This window comes from Plectropomus leopardus, chromosome 18, assembly GCF_026936395.1.
Source record: "Plectropomus leopardus strain MGB_pleo_1.0 chromosome 18, ASM2693639v1, whole genome shotgun sequence".
NCBI classification, from domain to species: Eukaryota; Metazoa; Chordata; class Actinopteri; order Perciformes; family Serranidae; genus Plectropomus; species Plectropomus leopardus.
This window is the reverse complement of record NC_142193.1, coordinates 11,649,653-11,671,167: the sequence shown is the minus strand read 5'-3', so window position 1 is coordinate 11,671,167 and position 21,515 is coordinate 11,649,653. Positions and strand designations below refer to the sequence as shown.

General features: G+C 38.4%; 2 protein-coding genes across 5 annotated transcripts in view; both read left to right on the top strand.

The window, feature by feature from the left end:
* The window catches only part of ppp1r1b (protein phosphatase 1, regulatory (inhibitor) subunit 1B), a 28,253-nt gene extending 22,757 nt beyond the window's left edge, over positions 1–5,496 (top strand). For all 3 annotated transcript variants that reach the window (XM_088069094.1, XM_042505262.2, XM_042505263.2), the window contains one exon: positions 2,103–5,496. In XM_088069094.1, the coding sequence (XP_087925220.1) occupies positions 2,103–2,269 (167 nt within the window). In that variant the 3' untranslated portion in view covers positions 2,270–5,496. The remainder of the gene's footprint in view (positions 1–2,102) is intronic.
* A 1,610-nt stretch (positions 5,497–7,106) lies between these two features.
* On the top strand, positions 7,107–21,472 carry stard3 (StAR related lipid transfer domain containing 3). 2 transcript variants are annotated; one of them, XM_042504611.2, is made up of 15 exons: positions 7,107–7,221; positions 9,975–10,216; positions 11,036–11,113; positions 11,442–11,519; positions 11,631–11,684; positions 12,303–12,420; positions 12,498–12,599; positions 13,103–13,158; positions 13,249–13,341; positions 14,874–14,936; positions 16,084–16,179; positions 16,272–16,351; positions 16,522–16,626; positions 16,728–16,821; positions 18,692–21,472. In XM_042504611.2, the coding sequence occupies exons 2-15, from the start codon at positions 10,004–10,006 to the stop codon at positions 18,812–18,814; spliced, it is 1,353 nt and encodes a 450-aa protein (XP_042360545.1). In that variant the 5' UTR covers positions 7,107–7,221; positions 9,975–10,003; the 3' UTR covers positions 18,815–21,472. The 2 variants fall into 2 exon arrangements, with proteins under 2 accessions (XP_042360545.1, XP_042360544.1); XM_042504610.2 differs by lacking the exon at positions 7,107–7,221 and adding an exon at positions 7,239–7,395.
* Positions 21,473–21,515: the final 43 nt, after the last annotated feature.

Here is a 21,515-nt window from a genome sequence, read left to right as displayed (position 1 = left end):
ATGGGACACAAACACTGGTCTCCTGGGGAAAAGTCCTGCGTTTGTTTGTTACCCCTATCAGCACATTGGTCACATGCTGCCTCCCCAATTAATGAGTAATATACACATTCAGGCACATTACCTTTTGTAGGTATACATACAATATGAGAACAGCCTGTTTAAAGATACAGAAAAACAAACATGACTGTCAAGACAAAAGTAAAGCAGAAGTAAAAGGGCAACAGAAACCATAACCTTTAACCTTTTCTGACATCATTTGCTCCCATAACAAATTTAATATAAACCCCTATTTGTTCCCGGTAGAACAAAGCTGCTCTTCTCAAAGTCTGCTGCAGTTTGCAGGGTAACGTAAGCTCCTCTGTGGGCCGGCCAGCAGCACAGATAAAGCTCTGTACATTGAGAGACAGCTTCAGTGTCATATTAATTCTGTCTCTCTCCCAAAAGCTGGGCACTGAAGGCCTGGACGCAACACCTAGACCAGTGAGAGAGGCCAGACACAGAGAGCAGTGCTGACCCCACTCTGTATTCTTAAACTCTTCTTCTCTTATTTTATATTAGAGCATAAAACCTTTCGACTGAGTTATGTGCAGCAATGAATGTGGAAGTTTTATCTCCAGCAAAACTAAAAAGTAGTACACAAATCTCAAGTTGAAGCAAACTTTTTTTGCATATATATTTCCTCATTATTTTGTTTTATGCTGCCAAATTATTGCTTTTTAATCTCCATTATTTCACATGAGAACAGTGGCATTTCATTCAGAATCATTGCTCTGTCGGCACAGATGACAGGCTCCTACAATAAATCCTTTTGTGGAAGCCTGCTGAAACACAAAATGGGATGTTGAAAGATCCCAACTGGGTCCTTAGATTACAGTTCATTTGTTCTTTCAGTCGAGTGACACAGTTTGGGCTTGGCTTGTGTTATCACAGACAGACGACAAATCAAGAAAAACGAGGTATTAAATCAGGTATCTGTTGGTCTGATGGATAAACTATTCAAGAACAAGCTTAGTTTCCTTCTCAATAACATTTGGTGTGTTTCTGAATTTCTGAAGTGGGTTTGCAGCTTAGAAAAGAACACATAAACACAAAATTCACACTTAAACTTGTCCATTCCTTAACTGATTATATGCCAATATGTACAATATGCTTTTCAGTAACACTAATAAGAAACAAACGTCTTTGATAGTTTTACAGTTGTCTTTAAAGGGACAGTTCACCCCATACATATTTTCCCTCTCATCTATAGTGCTGCTTATGAATCTAGATGTTTTCTTGTGAGTAGCCAAGTGTTGGAGATATCGACTGTAGAGATGTCTGCCTTCTCTCCAATATGATGGAAGTAGATGGCAATCGGCTTGTGTTGCTCAAAGCACTAAAAACAAATATTTGAAAAACTCAACAGCAATGTCTCTTTACAGAAATCATGACCCAGTTACTCAAGATAACTCACAAAAACTTTTTAGTGAGCGGTTTCACATAAGAACTATTTACTTTTCACCTGCGTTTTGAGCACCACAAGTAGCTCTTACTACAGGTAAGAGGAAAAATATGTATTTTTAATTCTGGGGTGAACTGTCCCTTTAAGTACAGAGGGAAACCCTGTCACTTAGGGCTGCAAGAAATGAGTATTGTCATAATCAATTACTCTGCCAGTTATTTTCTAACATCACTGATTTATCACTTGTGCTATAAAATGTCAAAAGACAGTGTCAGCATCTGGCCCTCAGTCCAAAACTCAAAGATATTCAGATTGATATCATGCAAGTCAAAAAAGTGGCTTGAAGAAGGACATTTTTGCTTTAAAAAATGCCTTCAACTGTAAAATATTGAAATAGTTTCCAATTTTTATTTATTTATTATTTGTTTGTTTTTTATTGTGGAGACTAATCAGTTAATCAACTAATTGTTCCAGCTCAGTTGTCAATAATTCTCATCCTGCCCACCAAGCATCTCTTTCACTAAAATTAAATCCACAAGTATTTTTAAGAAACTCCATGTGATACTTATACTACATTGATATCAACGGTTGAAATTACCCTAAGCAAAGCACTGTGTCATGATTAAACTGCTTGTGTTGACATCAGTCTTTGTCCCTTCAGATCACCAAGAGACGGCGACCACCGAGCAGTCAGACAAGTTTTCAAGCGTGAGAGAGACGGCCAAGCAGATCCAGGCAGCACAGGAGGAAGAGGGGGAGGATGAGGAGGAGGACGAGGGAGACAAAATCAAGGCAACGACAGAGGACAACAGTCGGGGGAGTTACTGAGAGAGAGGGAGTGAAAGAAAAGTAACTGAGAGGGAGAGAGAGAGAGAGAGAGAGAGAGAGAGAGGAGTGAAGGTGTTTTGTCAAATGGTTAAAATCTGAAGAACTCTGTAGACATGAGAAAATGGGTGTGTGCTGTTTTGTGGATGTCAGCGTGTGGAGACGAATGAGCTGTGAAAGATACTTCCATGAAATTAAACGCGAGAGCGAGCAAAGATCGCTGAACTACTTCACCTCTGTATGGTGAAAGGTAAAGGTGGATTAAAAAGAGCACAGAGAGGCAGTTTGTGTTTTAGGAGTCAGCCCATATGAGCAGCTGAGAAATGATCTACTGACACAGCAGGCCACAGACGCCACTCTGGCCCTAATGTCCCTTTGTTTATAATGAGAGTGGAGGGGCCAACAAGGTCAGCATGACCACATACCCTGTAAGACCAGTCCTGCCTCTAACTCAATGCTTCTGCACAGAGCTATCCTGTATAGAGGGTAATAATTACCACAATAATCACACTCACACAAACTCTCGGGCACATTTTTAACAAAGACTGTCTCTCATACAACATATTCAGAAGCACTTGAAAGTCTTTAAATGAGTGTGGTATATGTTCCACTTTATTTTGAAACATCATAATGATTTGCAGCATACTTAGTGTTTAGCCCTGATTAAATGCACATGTACTGCCATCTTGTAGTTGAAAGTAGGAACAACAGATTTAAAGTGATTCTCTGCCTTGTATCAAACATCTAAAGGAGCAGCGTGAAGAATTTAGCGGCATCTGGTGCTGAGGTTTTATATTACAACCCACTTAACATCTCTCTGCACACACCTCCTTTGTTGGAGAATGTATGGTGGCCTTCAGGTAAAAAACACATTTTAAAAATTTTAAAAAGGCATCTCTAGAGCCAGAGTTTGTTTTTTCCCCTCTGGGCTACTGTAGAAAGAGCTGCAGTGGAAGAGGACCCCATCCCTACAGAAATGTGAAGGTTTCATGCTAAACTAATGAAGCACAATTGTTCTTATTATCAGAATATTATAAACTAATGAAACCATAATTATGAACATTTCTGCACATAGATTCCCCTTAATTCCACACTCTGCTTCTTTAAGGTTGGAATACTTATATTCTCATGGAGTGAAATCCACTTTTAATGCTATTTGGTTGAAATGTTTTAAGCAACAGCCTTTTATTGCATTCACACTCTATATTATATATATCCGTAGTTGTCATTGCTAGTGGCGGAGTCCGCCATTACCATGAGTGATTCAAACTGCCTACCTAAGCTAGAGGATTCACAAGAAAAAATGCATCATACTGTTTTGTAATTCTATCTCATTAATGATCAGGCTGACTGTTTACCTTTCACTTTCCTAACACTGTAGCAGAGCTGTGTTAAAGGGTAACTTTGGTATTTTCCAACCTGGATTCTATTTGCCCATGTTAACATGTCAAAGTGTCTGATAAGAACAATTTTTGAAAATGGTTCAGTATTGAGCTGGACCATTGAGGCCAACAGCACAAAACCAGCTGCAATGAAGTAGTATCGTCAGCTTATGTCCTCCTAAATTCTTTTTTTTTTTTTTTTTGCCTTTACAGGTGCAGGTGTTTGTTATAAGTATCTGACAACATCGTGGAAAAGATTCCTAAAGAACTTTGTTGTCAAAGAATAAGATCCTTTTTGTTAAACCAGAGACAGCCCCGAAATGGCCCTCACCAAACCACCAGGCTCCATTTAAAATTAACATTAATTTCACGTATATAGACTATATTCTTTTACATGTGATTGTTGGAACAGTCGAAAGATGAAATAAGATGATTTTTGTTAGTTTCATTTTGTTTCTGTGGATTTAAAGTGTTTCTATGATGAAACCAAGTTCAAAGTTAGTCACTGTGATGCAAAAACATAGGAAAATACAGTCCAGGTTGAAACCCTTTAAATTACCACATACTGAAATTTTATTTTTATTATAAGAATAAAACTAACTATAACTATAACTAACCTCTTAAAAAATTAAAAGAGAACAGCAGATGTCATCAATTTTAATTCACATTTTATTCATGGACATTTTTTAAGGACTACAACAGTAAAAAAAAAAAAATGTCCAAAGAAACTTCTCAGACCATTTTTGTATCATAATCTGCTTCTATTCTGCCCGCCATACTTTTAGGAATATTTTTGAAAAGGTCATAGAATCAGTGAATCTATAATAAAAAAATAAGATACTAAAAATATCTGGGTGGAGTATCACTTTATGTATGACTCAATAATATGCACCGATGTTTTTGTCTATAATGGTGTTAAATCCATGAGAAATTGAGTGTTTGTGTGTGAATATTTCACACCACACTTTTCATATTTGAGTAAAAATGACTCTTTAAAGGGCAAAGCTACCTCTAATTTGTTTGAAAAACAGTATCCAACCTCCATGCATCACACAACTGGATTCATCGTGAACTGACACCATGTTGAAGAATCAAAAGATGTAATTTAAAATCAAAATCTGTCGACTTATTTGGGGATTTCTCAGTGCTCACGGATTCCCTTTTGTATGTTAACGCTTTTCTATTGTCATCTTTTTGATTGTATGTCTTGGATCTGTTGTAAGAGCTATTTTTCTAATCTGACGTCCAGTGTATGAGTAGCTCCGCTCTGTCCTGTTTCTACTGTTTGTATCTAATGCACAAGCCTAAAACCAGGCTGCATGACTGACATTTGAGCAAAATAGTAATCACAGAAACTTTCTGAAGTCTTTCTAATGCAGATATTCACTTGCTTTCTCCTTTCTTCGAGTCAACAAAAATGTATAAACATTTTTAGTCAGCATCTATCTATTTTAATTTCCAGTTTAACAGAAAATACAGGATTCGATGTAAAAGAAGGTTTCCAGTTGGGCCACAGGATGAATTAAGCTTGCTGTTTGTATCATCTGGGCTGCGGTTTGTACATAAAAATGTGTGAAACTTTTACCTCTGACCTGCCCAAATAGTGGGATGACTGGACGAGGCTCTGCAGCTGACTTTGTCCTTCCTCTTCCGCTCTTCATCCACCTCCCTCCTCCACCCGGGTCAGAAGAAAACAACCATGGAAAGACGTGTGAACTCTTATGCTTATTCTGTCTTTATTTTTATTTTATTTTTCCATTCTCTCATTTCTCTATGTAATGTGGTTGTTTTTAAGTGAGCAACAATATGATATCAAAATAAAACATTTTTTTCCCTTTCTCCTTTAAACTGACCTGTATGTATGTGTGAAATCTGAATTCATCCAAGCAAATTTGAATTTCTATTCATTTTGTTTTGCCGCGCAAATACCGCAATCATTGTCCTTTATTCAATGCAAAGACTAAAACATTCTTGTGCTGTTTATGAAAACATAGAATAACTGTATTAGTACTGTGAACACCACATTGTCTTTTGGGGTCTAACATAACGAAAAAAGACCTCCATACTGCGTTTTATGGAGGTCTTTTTTCGTATAGTATAGTTCTGTAACCATTAATTAATAAGAAAAACCTGATAATGAAATTAAAAATCTCTTTTTCAAGTGTGTCCTGGCAGGCAGCAACATATATTACAGACACAAGGAGCAATGATACAAAATATGCAAACTCAAAAACTATTTATAACACATGCAGACACACACACAACATACACACGCAATGATATATAATGTAGGGGTTATACATCTTGCTAAAAACTAGTTTTAAAGCTTTTTTAATGCCATATTCTATTTGCTTACGAAACCGGAAGTACACTGCAGATGATTCTCTTCCTTTGTTTGAACGTCGCTGCTAGCGGTGGTCTCATGATTTTTGGCTTGAGATAGCTTTATGCATTGATTCGTCTTTCAATGGCAGTTCGGCTTTAAAGTAACAATAGTATTACGAGTGGTTTGTTTGGAGCATAACATTTACATGCCCGTAAAACAGCGCATATATATATATATATATATATATACTCCTGTCAATTTTAAAAGCTTTTATTTTAATGTCCTCACCGGAAGTTGTAGCGCGAGGATTTTGTGTCTCTTGTGTGTTTTATTCTTGATGTGGAGGATAATTTACATGAGAGCTTTTATAATCACGACTTTACTTCCCTTCTGTCGTCATAGTGTACAATTACGTTTTAGTTTTATTCATCTTCAATTTTATCAAACGTCAAAGGCAGACATTATAGCCTATTTAATCCTCTGGAACACATTTTAAAAATTAGAATTTGTTCAATTATATGGTAAATACCATACAGTCATTGGGAAATATTGCAAGCTACTACCAGGGCAGATTTGACATGGTTTATTACTTCTGTATAATAATTTTAAAATGTGAGACATTATAAACTTTACAACACTAAATTCAACACTACCCTACGTAGCATAGTGTAGTGACGCAAAAAGCGAAAAATATATGCAAACAAATCATTTAAAAAAGGAACTGTTTGTTAATTATGAGAGGGAAAGGAGGTGATGCAAAATGAGGGAGGCACTTCAAATATTTTTTAAGCACTGGGGAGGCAGTTTTATTTTATATTTATTTTAAATACCCAGAACCAGATATCCCGCAAGTGGGTTTGAAAATCATGTTTCATTTAAAAATCTCCAGAGACATGTCATTTGTTATAGACGTGCATTTCTCTCAGTCGCTCGGTAAGGCTCAAGGAAAAATATCTGTCGTTCAGAGGAGGCTCTGATATAGCTACCACTTTGCTGATTCTTACGAAATGTCACTTTTCCCCAAGTAAATAGCAAAGAGTGACTTTTGTTTTTTGTTTGCGTTTGTGTGAAATTTTCTGTAGTTTCCCCACTTCCTTTCTTCCACAAAAAATACAGAAAGCGATGCGATTTCATCACGTAATTTTGACGTGTTGCGGTGAGGCAGTGATTCATCTTGCCGCGATATTTAATCTTTGAGAGGTCAGCCCGGAAGACAAACGTCAGGCGATGATGATGCGGTAAATCAAGTAAGTTTAATGCTTAAAAATGTGGTTTTAATGTAAAATATGACTCAAGTTTAAGGACACTTTACGTCCTCGTTTCATAACCTTACTTTCTGCAGCTAGCTGTTCCCTTGAGACATGATATGAGTGTGACATTTGTCTTCATGCTGTAACAGTTATGCTTGTCTAGAAACGAAGGTAAGTTAGCCGGTGTTAGCTAACCGTGGGAGCTAACACCAATGGCTAGTTAGCGAGCTAATCTTCGGTTGATCAGTGTTTGTTTACAGCTGTGTAGCAGCGATTCTGGTGATAATGTCATGTTTGTCTTGTATCACTGGTTGCACTGGTTGAAAGGGGTAAGTTAGCTTATTAGCTTGCCTGACAGACAGCGAAGCAACGTTACCGTCAGGCAGTTGTTTGTTTTTCAGCAGAAGTGAGAGGCGGAGGAGTGTTGGGGTCTGAAACCGCTAAATTAAATCTGAATTTTAACGATTTAAAGATGTCTTATCCAAATGCTGATGAATGTGTTTTCTCTAAGTATGTAGATAAACCGGGGATGTCTCATGATGCCTGTTGACATGAAGTTCATTGTTTAGAAATAGTTCAAGAAGAAACTCACTCAGCATTGACTGATCGTGATTCACTTTTTAACAATGGGCCAATGGTCAAACTTGTTAAATGAAAACAAACCCTCTTCTTGTTACAAGCAGCTATTCTGCCAAAATCTGATGTTAACGCGCAAGCAGGAAATGTTCAGGAAATGTTCTAGGACTAGAATATACTGACATTTTTATATGCTTTGTAAGAGGTACGTTGTTTGCCTCGCTGAGTCTAGAAACATGAGCCTTAATAAAGATCAGATCCTGCAAATCATAGGCCAGATTTCAAACTATTGTGTGTAGGCCAGATTGTGGTTTCATTGTCATGGAGTTGGTTGGTGTCCAAACTTTTTTTTTTTTTTTTTAGATTTTTTAGATTAGATAATGTGAAAATACCTGAAGACCAACTGCTTCTCGCATCATGTGGGTTATTTAGAAGAAAAAACACAACACAAGTTATGATTCACTATGTCAGGGTATATTGCAATACTGTAAGCAAGGCGATATATTGTGGCATTTTTTAAATCAAATTTGAAGCTAAACTGTCATAAAGACCTCTCAACTGGATGCATAAACTGGAGTGCAAAAAGTTTACTTTTTTCAATTCAATCAGAACAGTAGGATCTGTATTGTCACAGCTTCTGTATAACATGCTACAAATATGTTGTTAGGTTGAAATGACAGGGTCATATGACTGAAGACAGATCACAGCACTGCTGTCTCGCAGTTGGGGGTTTAAACACAACACATATAAAATATTAATTTAAAACATCATTACTTTATTTATTCTCAAAAACATTTTAGGATAAATATAAAGTTGTGATTCACAAGTGTGTCGATATTTTCTGACACCCTACTTTGCTGTGACTTTGTCTGCAACATAGCAGGAACTGTCTGGTGTTAGTTTACTGCTCATTTGCTTGTTTGTTGTCTGTTCGTGAAATTACATTAGTTCCTCTTGCATATTTTCCACTTGGTATGTGTCTGCAAACTGTGTGATAGTCCTGCCATTGTGAGGTGAATGGAAAAAATTCAAAGTGATCTAGCTTTATTAACCAATAACTATATGTGAGGCCACATATAGTGTATTTTGAACAACAAGCCAAGGGCTGTTTAAAATCAGTCCAAGGGATTGGCCCTGGGCCGGACTTTGGACATGCCTGTATTATGTGACATCTTTACTGGAGAAACACTATATTAATTGTAACACTAGTAGAGGACTGTTTTTGAGACTAAAAGACAATCAAAGGGACTGGGGTTCTTTATTTAGAAAGACAATGAGCTAACAATGATACCTTGAGATCTTTAATCTTAACCACATTATGTGTATTTTGGATGTTACACCTGATAAAGTGGCCCTATGGCGACATGAGGACAGTCATGAGACTGCATACAGAGTAACAAGAGTAGTGAACGAGGAAGAAATCTCTCCTTGGCTGTTTTCATTGTTTTTATCTGTGTGTGTGTGTGTGTGTGTGTTTGTGTAAGCATACACAAGGTGAAAGTGAATGCTGTGAATGGGGTCAGCAATAGTACATAATTTAGCCACCTAAAAAGTCTCACCTGAAACAATCAGAGTCAGTTTAAGTGCATGCTATATTGAGAGTATTTTCACCAATTGTCAGACAGTGATTTAAAACGAGCTACCGATGTCGTGATATTGCTTTCATAAACGCCAGACTCGATTGAGAAAAACAATGATTTAACATCACTGAGCACTGAGGCTGCTGGTCTACTGCCGCCTCACTCAGGGCTTTTTGGTTTGTTTGTGTTATTGTGTTTCCTTTGTGTTTAAAGAGGTTAGTTCTGATTCATCAAATCATGCGATAACACAAACTGAACGAAGCAGCAGTAGACCAGCAGCGCCAGTGTTCAGCGAGCTTAAAATACAGTTTTTTTTCAATGGAGTCTGGTGGCTAAAAGAGAGCATAGATGAGGAAAAAAACTAAGCTATCTGTTCAGTCAAAGCCGGGACGCATTTCATCGTTTACATGCTGCTGTAACACACACACTGGAAATGAAACAGTAACTGGGTATAAACGACTTTCACATACCGGTTTTAAAGGCTTTTCATATTGAATGAACAATGCCCTTTTTTAGGCACATTATCTTCATTTTTTGGGCTTAATACAGAGGGACAGTGATACTAAATATAACCCTCTGTCATCCCTGTTGCAGCAGGGGGAGTTTCCTGTGTCACTGCAGGAATGCCGGGTGGAGACTATGGGGAGCTTGGGGGCAGCCTCCCTGCCATCGCCTCCCTGAACGCGTCCTACTCCACCTCGCTGTCCCTCCCTTCCCCGTACATGTTGGTGCCCCCCGCAGAGCGCAAGGCCATCTCTGACGTCCGTCGTACCTTCTGTCTCTTCGTGACATTCGATCTGCTCTTCATCTCTCTTCTGTGGATCATTGAGCTGAATGTGAGTGTTCATTTGGGCTCAACAGACAGTTTCAGGGACATTTTTGTCCTGTTTGCTGTATTTTGCAACAGGCAGGGTTTCAGTGGTCATGAAAAACCTCAAATTCATGGAATTTCACAATCACGTTTTCCAGGCCTGGAAAAGTCATGGAATAAGTGAAAATAATTGAAAGTTTCGGAAAGGTAATTCAAATTTTAACCCTTTGAAACCTGAGCAAACTGGATTGATTTCTTTATAAAATGGAAAGAGGGCAACAAGCAACCCAAATTCTACAACAAATAAGCAAAAAGTATCAAGAAAAAAAATATGTGCACAGAAGCAAAAAAGGAAAGAAAAAACAATAACAAACAAGGAAAAGCGCTAAAAAAAGTAGCAATTCCGTAACATAATTTTAAATATATAAATATGATCATTATAAATACAGTTTTCTCAACATTTTGACTGAAAAAAATCATTGAAAGTTTTGGAGAAGTCATGGAATTTTATTTTGTGTTCTGAAGTTGTTAAAGTAATCTCCCGTGGATAATCTGACATTTAACATAAAAGCTGTCGATGTAGCTCTAACGTGTTTTGTTCATCATCACCTACATTTTTTTTACTTTCTCCCCGCGATCCTTCTCTCCCGTCATGTTTGCCAGCTAGTTTAAATCATGTTTGAATCGGATATGTTTGAAAAACGCTGGGTGAGTGGGGCAAGACAAAAAAAGATCACGAGTCCCTGAAAACTGAAAACTTTTGAAAGTCTGTCCATGAAAACATGTGGGAACCCTGTGCAGCAGTGATGTGTAAAGCTGATGTCGACTTTTCTCTGTTCTGCAGACCTCCAGCTCCATCTGGGAGAGCTTAAAAAATGAGGTTGTCCTTTATGACTACAGGTCTTCCTTCTTTGACATTTTTGTAAGTGGAGCTAAATTTCATTTGATTTCAATGTACAGTAATGGAATTGTGTAAGTGTGTAATCTTGATCACGTTCGGAAAGCTCTGACCTCCCGATGACTTCCCTAATGAGCAGATACTCATGTTAAACGTGCTCCTGTGGTGCAACCGGTGGATATTGTTATACAGCCTGATTTATAGTGTTTGAGTGAGATGTCATGGCTGGTCACATGTCTGAATTTATTGACACAAGAGGAAAAAATATTAGCTTAAGTCAACATGTCTGCAACACATGATATCATTAAATGCCTGAGGTCATTTTTTTTCCGTTCCTTCCTCCTCGCCTCAGCTCCTCGCCTTGTTTCGTTTCCTGTGTCTACAAGTGGGTTACGCTGCTTTTCGGTTGAAGCACTGGTGGGTTATTGCGGTAAGTGAGCAGCCGTGGTGAAACACGCACTCATGAAACAATGTAAAATCTCATAATAACAAATGTGGACGTGAATCATGACACAGATCTATATCCTTCTTCCTTCCACAGGTCACCACTCTTGTGACCAGCGTCTTCCTCGTTGTTAAAGTCATTGTTTCGAGTGTGAGTGACCCCCGCCCCTTCCTGTCACCTCTACACTTTCACAGTTGTGTATTTGTGTGTGGTGCAAGCACATTATGGAAACCACAGAGATCTTTTCACTTCTGCATTTATGCCAGTAATCTCCTCCCTGACGGGACGATGAGCTGATAAAAACTTTTATAATTTATTTGCTTTATGCAGCTCTTATCTTTTTCATATAACAGTAGGGAAGTAAACCAACAGAACATACGACTACCCGATCCTGTAAAGTTTCCTTTTCTCCCCCACAACCTCAGGAATGGACATGAGCTGTGTTCAAAACCGCTCCCCATCACTGAAATAGTGCACTATATAGTGAGTTCAAATTCTCAGCAGTTATTGTCATCCACTATATAGTGCACAATAAAATACCCACAATGCACAGCAAATTTGAGTGTACATACGATGCACCCTACATTTAACTCTCATATACCACAATGCAATGCGGTTGTGTATTTCCAGAAGAAGAAAATTCCAGGGTAGTGTCCGAAATCTCATTCTCTTGTTCACTATTTAATACACACTACATAGAGGTGAGTGAGTGAGTGAACGAACGAATGAGCGGTTTCGAACACAGCTTTGGTTTCTGTCTCTCTGCAGCTCCTGACCCAGAATGCCTTTGGCTACGTCTTACCCATCACTTCATTTGTGGTGGCCTGGCTGGAGACCTGGTTCCTCGACTTCAAGGTGCTCACCCAGGAGGCCGATGATGAGCGAGGTGAGGGAAAGAATCCCGACGAGTTTCAACTTGACAAATATCTGTTCCCTTTTTTTAACTGTCTCTCTCGACATCAGCCTACCTCGCGGTGGTGAACGCAGCCTGCGAACGAGCCCCCATGATCTACCCCCGAGCTGTTTCAGACGGACAGTTTTACTCTCCACCTGAATCTGTCGCAGGTGATGTTTATAAATCAGTTAACCCTCTGAAACCTGGAGCAACATCACTTTTCTTGTGCTGCTTTCAGACGCCTTTCACAAGTATTTAACCCTTTGAATCCTGAGCATATTGGTGCGATTTCGTTTAGAAACGTGAGGGAAAAAAGGCAAAAAGCAACTTGTTAAAAAATGTTAGACAAATTGTAGGAAAGTAGTAGATTTTGAAAATTATTTTTAAAAAAGCAAGGGAAAAATCTCAAGGGATAAAAGCTAGAGAAAAACTATGTATCATTTTTTGTTTTTTTGGTGTGTATTTTTTTAATAATATTTCATTAACTTGTGGGATTTTTTTTCTTGTTAATGTTTGGGTAATTTCTTCTTTGTTGCTCACTGCCTTCTTACCATATTTTTTGAAAGAAATCAAACCAATTTACTCAAGGTACAAAGGGTTAATCAGCCTCAGATACAATGTGTGTATTATTTGAGCCACAATGTAAGTTTTGGCCCTGAACTTGTGTCTGCAGGCTCTGAAGAGGATCTGGATGAGGAGGGTCTTGGACGCAGAGCTGTCACTTCGCAGGTATCCGCATCAGTCCGAGGAGTCTTTATGTCCCTTAAATCCTGCCCTCGTGGCCGATGATTTATTTTCCTCCTCTCACTCTTGTTGCAGGAGAAGGAGTACGTCAGACAGGGTCGTGAGGCCATGTCTGTGGTAGAACAGATCCTATCGCAGGAGGAAAACTGGAAATTTGAAAAAAACAATGTGAGTATAATTTTGTTTGAACATATTTGACGTATGCAACAGAGAAGTGACTCCTCCTCCTCCTCTTCGTTTGGGGTAACACGCATAACTAGAGTGCTAACATGCATCTGGGGGACTGACTGCTCACGTGCTGCTTTTGACTCTATCTCCAGTGTAAACAAAATGTTCAAGCCATTAATATCCCAAATTTAAGTGTGTTTGCTGCATATGGAGGATTGGGATTTGATTAAATGAATCTGAATCTAGTATCGAATTTGTGTACAAGAGCTCGACCGATAAACCATTTGACATTAGCATATTGGTATTGGTGTATTTGTCAGCTGACAAGTTAAAAAAAAAAGAAATTTTAATGCAGAAAAGTAGGTTGAGGCAATTCACTAACAGTGACACTATTACATAGTTTGTCCACCATGGAGGACTGTCATGCGACCACATGTCCTGAAACATGTCCTGCTTGGTCTGCATTTTAGTCACAGTTCTTTAAAAAAACGATTCTAGAGGATTTATAGACTGATGTGGTTTCATCAGGTATCAGCCTCAAAAACCTGGAACTTGTCAGGCTGTACTCTTTATTTAAAATGTAACCAGTATTTTTTTTGTTTTATGATTTTATCTCATTTTTATCAGCCTAACTGTTTACTTTTCACTCTCCTAACAGTGTATCAGAGCTGTGTTAAAGTGTAACTTCTGTATTCTTCAACCGTGACCGTATTTTCCCATATTTCTGTGTTTTAGTGACTAATGAGAACAGCCATTTTTGAAATTGATCCAGTATTAAGCAAGAGAGCTGCAGCCAAGAGCCGCTGTACAGGCGGCAACGTGAACACTCGGGGCATGTGCCATACATCGTCAACTAACGGCCACTAAAAGTGCTTGTTTTTGCCACTGGCAGATTATTATTTTAAGTTTCTTATGGAAAGGATTCCTAATGAGATCAAGCTTTTGGTGAAAGATTAAGATCTTTTATGTTTACCCTTCCCAGCAGCAGACCTCACGCTTAATACTGCACCAATTATAATTTTCAGTTTCCCTTTAGTGTGACTCATTTATACCTTTTTCAGTTCAGTTTAGACACTTGTTCATGGGAAAGAAATGAAGTCAGACATCGACATTCAGAGCAGTAGAACTATGACTTGCTGTCAGATACATACCGTATTGGGTAGTTACTGAAATGTTTTGTACACACTTCATTGCGAATAAGAAAAGCAGATTTAATGAAATATTTATTGAGCCAAACAATGTGACCACATATTGTGTCAACTTGGAATGAGATCAAAAATGCAACCGCATATCGAAACCTAACTCTTGCCGTGCCACATTGTTCACTGCAGGAATGCTTTCAGTTCATTTGAAGTGCAACTCATTTTGTCTGAATCTGAAATGTTAAGTATAAAAAAGAGGATCTTTATTTTAACATCGAAACTAATTGAATGTCCTTATAGAGTGAATAGTCTTTTACTTTAGTTTTACTTAAAAATACTGCCATGAGAGCGAAAGCATCCAGATGATAACAGTATTTTGTGTCATGTCAGGACATGGGAGACTCTGTCTACACCCTGGAGATTCCCTTCCATGGAAAGACTTTCATTCTCAAGGTAACGCAGCACTTTGTGAACTCATGTTGAGACTGCGTCTCACCAAGACACGTGCTCCAGTAGCGACCCCAGTCAATCACATTTAGTGACTTGATACTGTATTTATTCATCGTGTTCAAACAGGCTGTTTGGTAAAATATGTTTAAGCCATTTCTAAATATGCAAACCATCAAAAAAAACTTTTTAAAAAAGTTGCTTACTGCCATATTCAGTACCATTGGCATTTCATGTTGGTGACTGATTTTGCACTGTACTAGATTATTGTAGCTGTAACAGGAAAGAGGAGGTTAGGCAGTATGTCAGCGCAGCTTTTACAATCCTTTTTAACACTTTGCAATAACTGAATCAAAAACACTTTGCAGCTGATGTGTATTTGAACAACCTCTAGAGGGCACAGTGATGCAATAATTGAGACCAATGTGGTGTTAAATTCAGAAGAAGTCTGCTATTCACAGGATGCTACTTAACAGAAGGCTATTTGTCAGGGTTTACCACTGTAACATGTCAAATCATTACTGTAAATCATAAACAAGGACTGGTCACAACCAGTGCAACCTTAGATGTATTTTACTTTTAGATATGTTGAGGAGTTCGAAGTTTCAAAACTTCAATAAAATGCTTTTGGTTTTTTTTGCATGTATATTAATTTAGTTTAAACACTGTATTTCTGCACAATTGCAGCTAAAGATTGGGCTACACTAATATTATTAGACCACAATAGTATTTGTTGAATGAGATTCCAGTGGTGGCGGCGTAGGATTGTTTCCAACTCCTGTGATCCAAACTTTTCAAATAATTCCAGAGCAATCATTTCAAAAAATCCTACATTTCTTTATCTTCAATCCATATTTGTTGGATATGGATTTGTTCCATATTTGCACCTATATTAAAGGGGCATTCTAGCAGCAATCTAACAGCATCATATTTAGCATCACATTACGTCTAAATAACCACAATTAGAAAAACACTATTTAGTCTCTAACACTATAATAGTAAATTACTTACGTCATTTAAAAACACAGATCATATTATGTATCTGCATGCGTTCAGCTTGTGACATTATGGAATAAAAGTGTAGTTAAATAGTAAAAAAAGGTTTAAAAAGGGGCATTTTCATATTTTGATGTGTATTATGGTTCGTGTTCAGGCTTTTATGCAGTGTCCTGCTGAGCTCGTGTATCAGGAAGTGATTCTGCAGCCAGAGAAGATGGTCCAGTGGAACAGAACTGTTTCTGCCTGCCAGGTGACAAGTTTGATGTTTGTCTCCTCATCCCACTGAGTATGTATAATCTGATTTGTGCAGAGGTCTAACGGTGCTTTCTGCCTTTTCCTCAGATCCTTCAGAGGGTTGATGACAACACTCTGGTATCGTATGACGTCTCCTCTGGAGCAGCAGGGGGAGTCGTGTCTGCGAGGTAACAACAGGACAGCACACATCAGGCTGCAATATGTTTGTTTTTTTAAAATGTTCTTTTTTATCCGTTATCTTCTCTCCCTATTTCCTGTCTTTTTAATTGTATTCTCACACTGACTACAGGTCTGAAATAAAGTAAATTGATTCACCAATTGATTTTTCTTCCTCAAGGGACTTTGTTAATGTTCGGCGGGTTGAACGCAAACGAGACTGCTACATGTCTGCTGGCATGGCAACCGACCACGATGCTAAGCCTCCGTGCGGCCGCTACGTCAGGTCAGACCATGGACATGTTATTGATTTGACAAAATGCAGTTGTGTTCAATTTGTTTCTTTAACTTCCGTGTCTTCTCCTCTGCCTTTGTTGTCGGCCTCAGGGGAGAGAACGGTCCTGGAGGATTTGTGGTCCTCAAATCCAGCAGTAACCCGTCCGTCTGCACCTTCATCTGGGTCCTCAACACAGACTTGAAGGTAAAAAGATACATGCTGAAGTTATTGCTCAGTTTTCTGTCATTTGAGGCAAGATGGGATCAGTTTTACCTCAAAGATTAGTTACATTTGAATTGTCTGAGTTTTGAAGAGATGTTGTTGCCACACAAAATAGTGACAGGATGCAAAAAATAGAATGAGAACAGAGCAAATAGGGACGTTTAACGATGACTCAGCTGGCAATTATACAACAGAGCCCAGGCAGGAACATTTTCTTTGGTCGTATCCAGCAAAATATAAACATAAAACATGGCCACAAGATAAAACCTTCACACGGAGGGAACAAAGATCTCTCAATTCTACAACACTGATCGCATTTGTACCACGGTGTACAGATTACAATCTCATATTTAAGTTTACAGTAGTTTTTTGACCACATTATTTGCAGTTGGGATAAAGGAGCCTCAGAATCTGTTAACATAAATTATACGAATAATTACAAACATTTGAATTAAAGAAACACACTAAGACAAAGAAAGTTTTGAGCTGCTGAACATCAGCCTGAAATCATCAGACCACACTGCAAAAGCAGCATGGCCCAGAGCCTCTCAGTTCATTTTTGATTTCCAAAGAGCGTTATAAAAAATGTGACATAGCGCTGAGCAAAGGACAAACGTTAAAATGTAACAATGCGCAGAGATAAGCTTTGAACATGTAGTATAAATATGTCTGTGAATGAGTGCTGCCATTTTTGCCATCGGAATTTGAAAATGGTGCTTCAACAGAAATTTCCACATCAGCTGCAGCCATCTCAGTTGTGCCTGAGCTGTCTTTACTAAGCTACATTCATGCTGCTCGCCATAGTTTCCTCGGCATGAGGGTGCACAAGCCTAAAATGAGATCATCACGTTTTGTGTAAAGCACAATTGGTCCGTAAGTTGTCAGTCGTTATCTGAAAAATGCATATTAAACGAACAGTTGTGATTGTCCCGAAGAGGGCCAGGCCAGCTGAAACTTTGCAGACAGGCAGGGGCCCAAGACACATTTGCCAGAGCAAATATAATTTGATGGGAGTTTGACTGGACAAATTGAAATTTGGACCTGACAATGGCCCGATATGACAAGTCAAGGTATCACCAAAGCCATAAGGATTCATCCCTGGAAACCACAAATGTCTGTACATAATTTTACAGCAATCCATCAATAAATTTATTAGGATATTTAAATCTGGATCAATGTGGAGGACACTATTTTCATCCATAGAGCCGCTAAAGAGGGATGTTTGTAACAGCTAATATCCCTGACATTTAAACAGAAGTTTACTTTTAGACTAGTCAACTAGGGTAAGAAAACACTCATTGTGCATGTCTGTCTATTAGGTTAAATATTGTACCAAAAAATATTTGTCTGTATGAGCCATTTGAAATTGTTAATCACATTTTTTAATAACCAAATCCAATATAAAAAAGAACTCACTGAATAAAAGTCAACAAACAACATTTATGAAAAACAATATTCCATTAAAAAAAGAAAAAAACTCTAGGAAACGTGCCTTACTATAACTAAGTGTTTTCATTGGGTGAATGCAGTTGCAAAGCAAACAATCTATCCTAGAGTAAAAACATATTAACAGTCATCAGAATATTTATTAATATGTTATTGAAATGTGTTATTTTAATGAAATAATAATTTTGATTAAATCAAATTTTGAAACTGGTAATTCTGGCGCTGACTAGCAAGGGCAGCAATGTTTAATTGACTCGTTGACTAATCACTCACATCTCCGCAAACATTGCTAAAACATGCACATGAAAGTAAACAAAAGTGGAATTTAAAATATACAGCAGGGTGAGCAAAAAATTCGAATATAAAATAAGAACACAATTAACACTTACTTTTTGTGTCTCGTCAGGGCCGACTGCCCCGCTACCTCATCCATCAGAGTCTGGCTGCCACCATGTTTGAGTTTATGTCGCATTTACGTCAACGTATCTGTGAGCTGCGGCCCTCTCTCCGCTCCCACCATCACACCTAAAACAGGAAGGACGTCTAATTGTGCGACAGCTAGTTGAGAGGCGTCACTAGTGCTCTCTTTTTGTGGACCCCAAAAATGCACGTAGCAGTACCCTCCGCTGTGAGGACGTGCTTACGTAACTGAAAAAATTGCACTTCCAAGCAGAGGAGATGTGACATGTGTGACCTCACATTCACCACATTTAAATCACAAGAGAAGAGGAGTTTTCAGAAAGACGATGTTCGCACTCATCGTTAAACTTCAGCATTTTGGGTTTTTTGTAAAGCGTGATCACATACATATTTTTATGTGGACCTGTAATTGTTTTGCTGTGTTCCTCTCCGTGCAATGAAAACCGTTTCCTTAACCTGCCAAGTCATCGTGTGACTGGCTGGACATTACTGAACCTGTGATTTTCTCTGTCTGGGCGTCCGTCTCACTTGTTACAAAAAACTGTTGCAGTGTCATGAAGCAGCTGTCTCTCTGAGCCTTATCGAACTGCACACATAGCCATGATTTGCTGCTTTTTAAATATGATTTTTGTGTGTGTTTTCCCCTCACCATCATTTTCTGGTGCAACAGCCCTGAAACAACTCCACACATGACAGCCGTTTTTCAACAAACACCCACAGTCTCATCACCACTAGAGGGACACACCACTGATCCACACAGTGAAAGCCTTGGAGTTTGACATCCCCAATCCCAGGGTGCAAAAATCTGTCAGCCAACATCTAATCAACTATCACTGATGCTTTTTAAAACTGTTTTTGTTTTGCACTTTGGGATCAACCAGGAGGTCAAACCGTGACTCAGATCAGGAGGCTGTTTGTGTTAAAATCCATTAACAAGCTCAATGGGACAAATGAAAAATGGTGATAATGTTTGTAAATTAGGCTGCTGTATACTTACTAAAGCTGTCTTTGGTGCCAATAACCTCCAGTGGCCTTATGGAAAAATGTCCCACTCATTATGTGTCATCAGACACATTAATAATGTAACTTTACTTTCATGACTTTAGTTCTGGCCTCCCCTCAGGTCCTGAGATGTGGCACTGAATGAGGTTTTTCTATTATTTCTTACATCATGGAGCATCACACTGTCTTTAAACAGTTTAGAAATGTTGCATAATGCTTGTTTGAGCTTTTGTCTCAAAATCTGTCTCATAGACTGTATATACAGATGGATAACGCATGTCCACTTGCTCTGACTGTATAAAATGGAGCCTTTATATCCCAAATAGGGGTGTTAGTCACAGGTTTCACCGTGATACGATATGATATTGCCTCTTTGGACAACTATCCAATATTTGCTGATATCACAAAGTCTTTCTAGACACCATGTCGATTCAGGGGCATTCAGGTGACACAGACATGCCATGGGAATTTCAAAATAGATGCGTATCGTAAATATAACTGGAAGTTTCGATGTTTTCAGTTTGCATCAGTGATATTAGATCAGTGGTCACTGAATAGATGTATCCATCCAGATCAATGTATCGTTACACCCTTAATCCTGGAAACTGTTGCTGCCATCTTGCACTGGTGACATCAGTGGAGCCAGAGCCGCAGTCGCAACCTCCAGGGTTTCGGTTTCCTAACCCATACACCAGTCCAGCCAACCGTGAGAAACATCAATTGGCACAAAGCCTTCAACAAGATGTTAAACCCCCTTTTTGTAGCATGAAATAACTGATCAGAAAAACTTATCAGGAAAAAGGAGCACTTGAAAATGCATAAATGTTATAAGAATGACCTAAAAGCATCTTTGAGAACAAGATATTTGACATATACTTTGATTTTTTTAGTTTAGCCCATGTTGCATTGCTAACATGGAGTGGGCGGGGTTTAATACTGCAGGCAGCCACTGGGGAGTGATCGAGATGTTTTGGCTTCACTTTTGGGGAACAGTCATGTTGTCAGTCTTCATGATACAGTCTATGGTCTGTACCTCAGTAAGTTATTATTTATCATTGCATATGTGATGACATCTGAGAAAAAGACTGGGGCTGGCTGATGGTTCACATGACTGTGAAGTTGAACCAAAGAGAGTGAGTTGTTCTTCCTTGTGCTTTTTAACAGTGAGAAATAATGCATGAAACAATTTTTTCGAGCTGTTTACACTTTGAAGGAGCATATTTGTGGATGTTACTGTGACGATGTGAGTGTGATGTGGTCATTCGCCACATCACACTCACATCATGGCCACGCAGCCTTGAGGCGTTTTACTTTGTAAGCCCATGTATTTGTGAATGCTTTAATCACAGTTGGACATTATTCCTTCTCATGAAGCCCTAAAGTCTCGCTATTGAGATTAAACTGGATCATTTGTCAGGATTGATTTTAGCTACATATTGTACTGAGAGAATGTCAAAAGAAAGTTATTAATTATATCAACAATTTGGTGCCTTTATCACAGTAACGTTACATGTCTGCCTTTTCTTCTGCTTTGCTTTCATTTTATACCGTTAAATCAATGCTTACTACCTTCAGCGACGTTATGCCATTTGCATATTAAGCCGGCTTAGAGAACATGTTTTCTTTAGTTTTTTTTTTAAATAATGGTGTCTATAGCTCATTCATCAAACATGTTAATTTAAAGCCATTACAGAAATACTGACCAACAGTTTTTGAGTCTTAACCAGTGTCTTATGTCTAATAAAATATATGAACTCATCACAGAGTTAATAGAAACCTCTTGATTTAACTATTTTATACTCTGTTAT

Bases quoted from the DNA above. Each gene is read 5' to 3' on its own strand.
- stard3 (XM_042504611.2), top strand. From the start codon at position 10,004: ATGCCGGGTGGAGACTATGGGGAGCTTGGGGGCAGCCTCCCTGCCATC. The intron at 14,937-16,083 runs GTAACGCAGCAC...GTTCGTGTTCAG, and splicing joins GAAAGACTTTCATTCTCAAG to GCTTTTATGCAGTGTCCTGC. The intron at 16,822-18,691 runs GTAAAAAGATAC...GTGTCTCGTCAG, and splicing joins TCCTCAACACAGACTTGAAG to GGCCGACTGCCCCGCTACCT.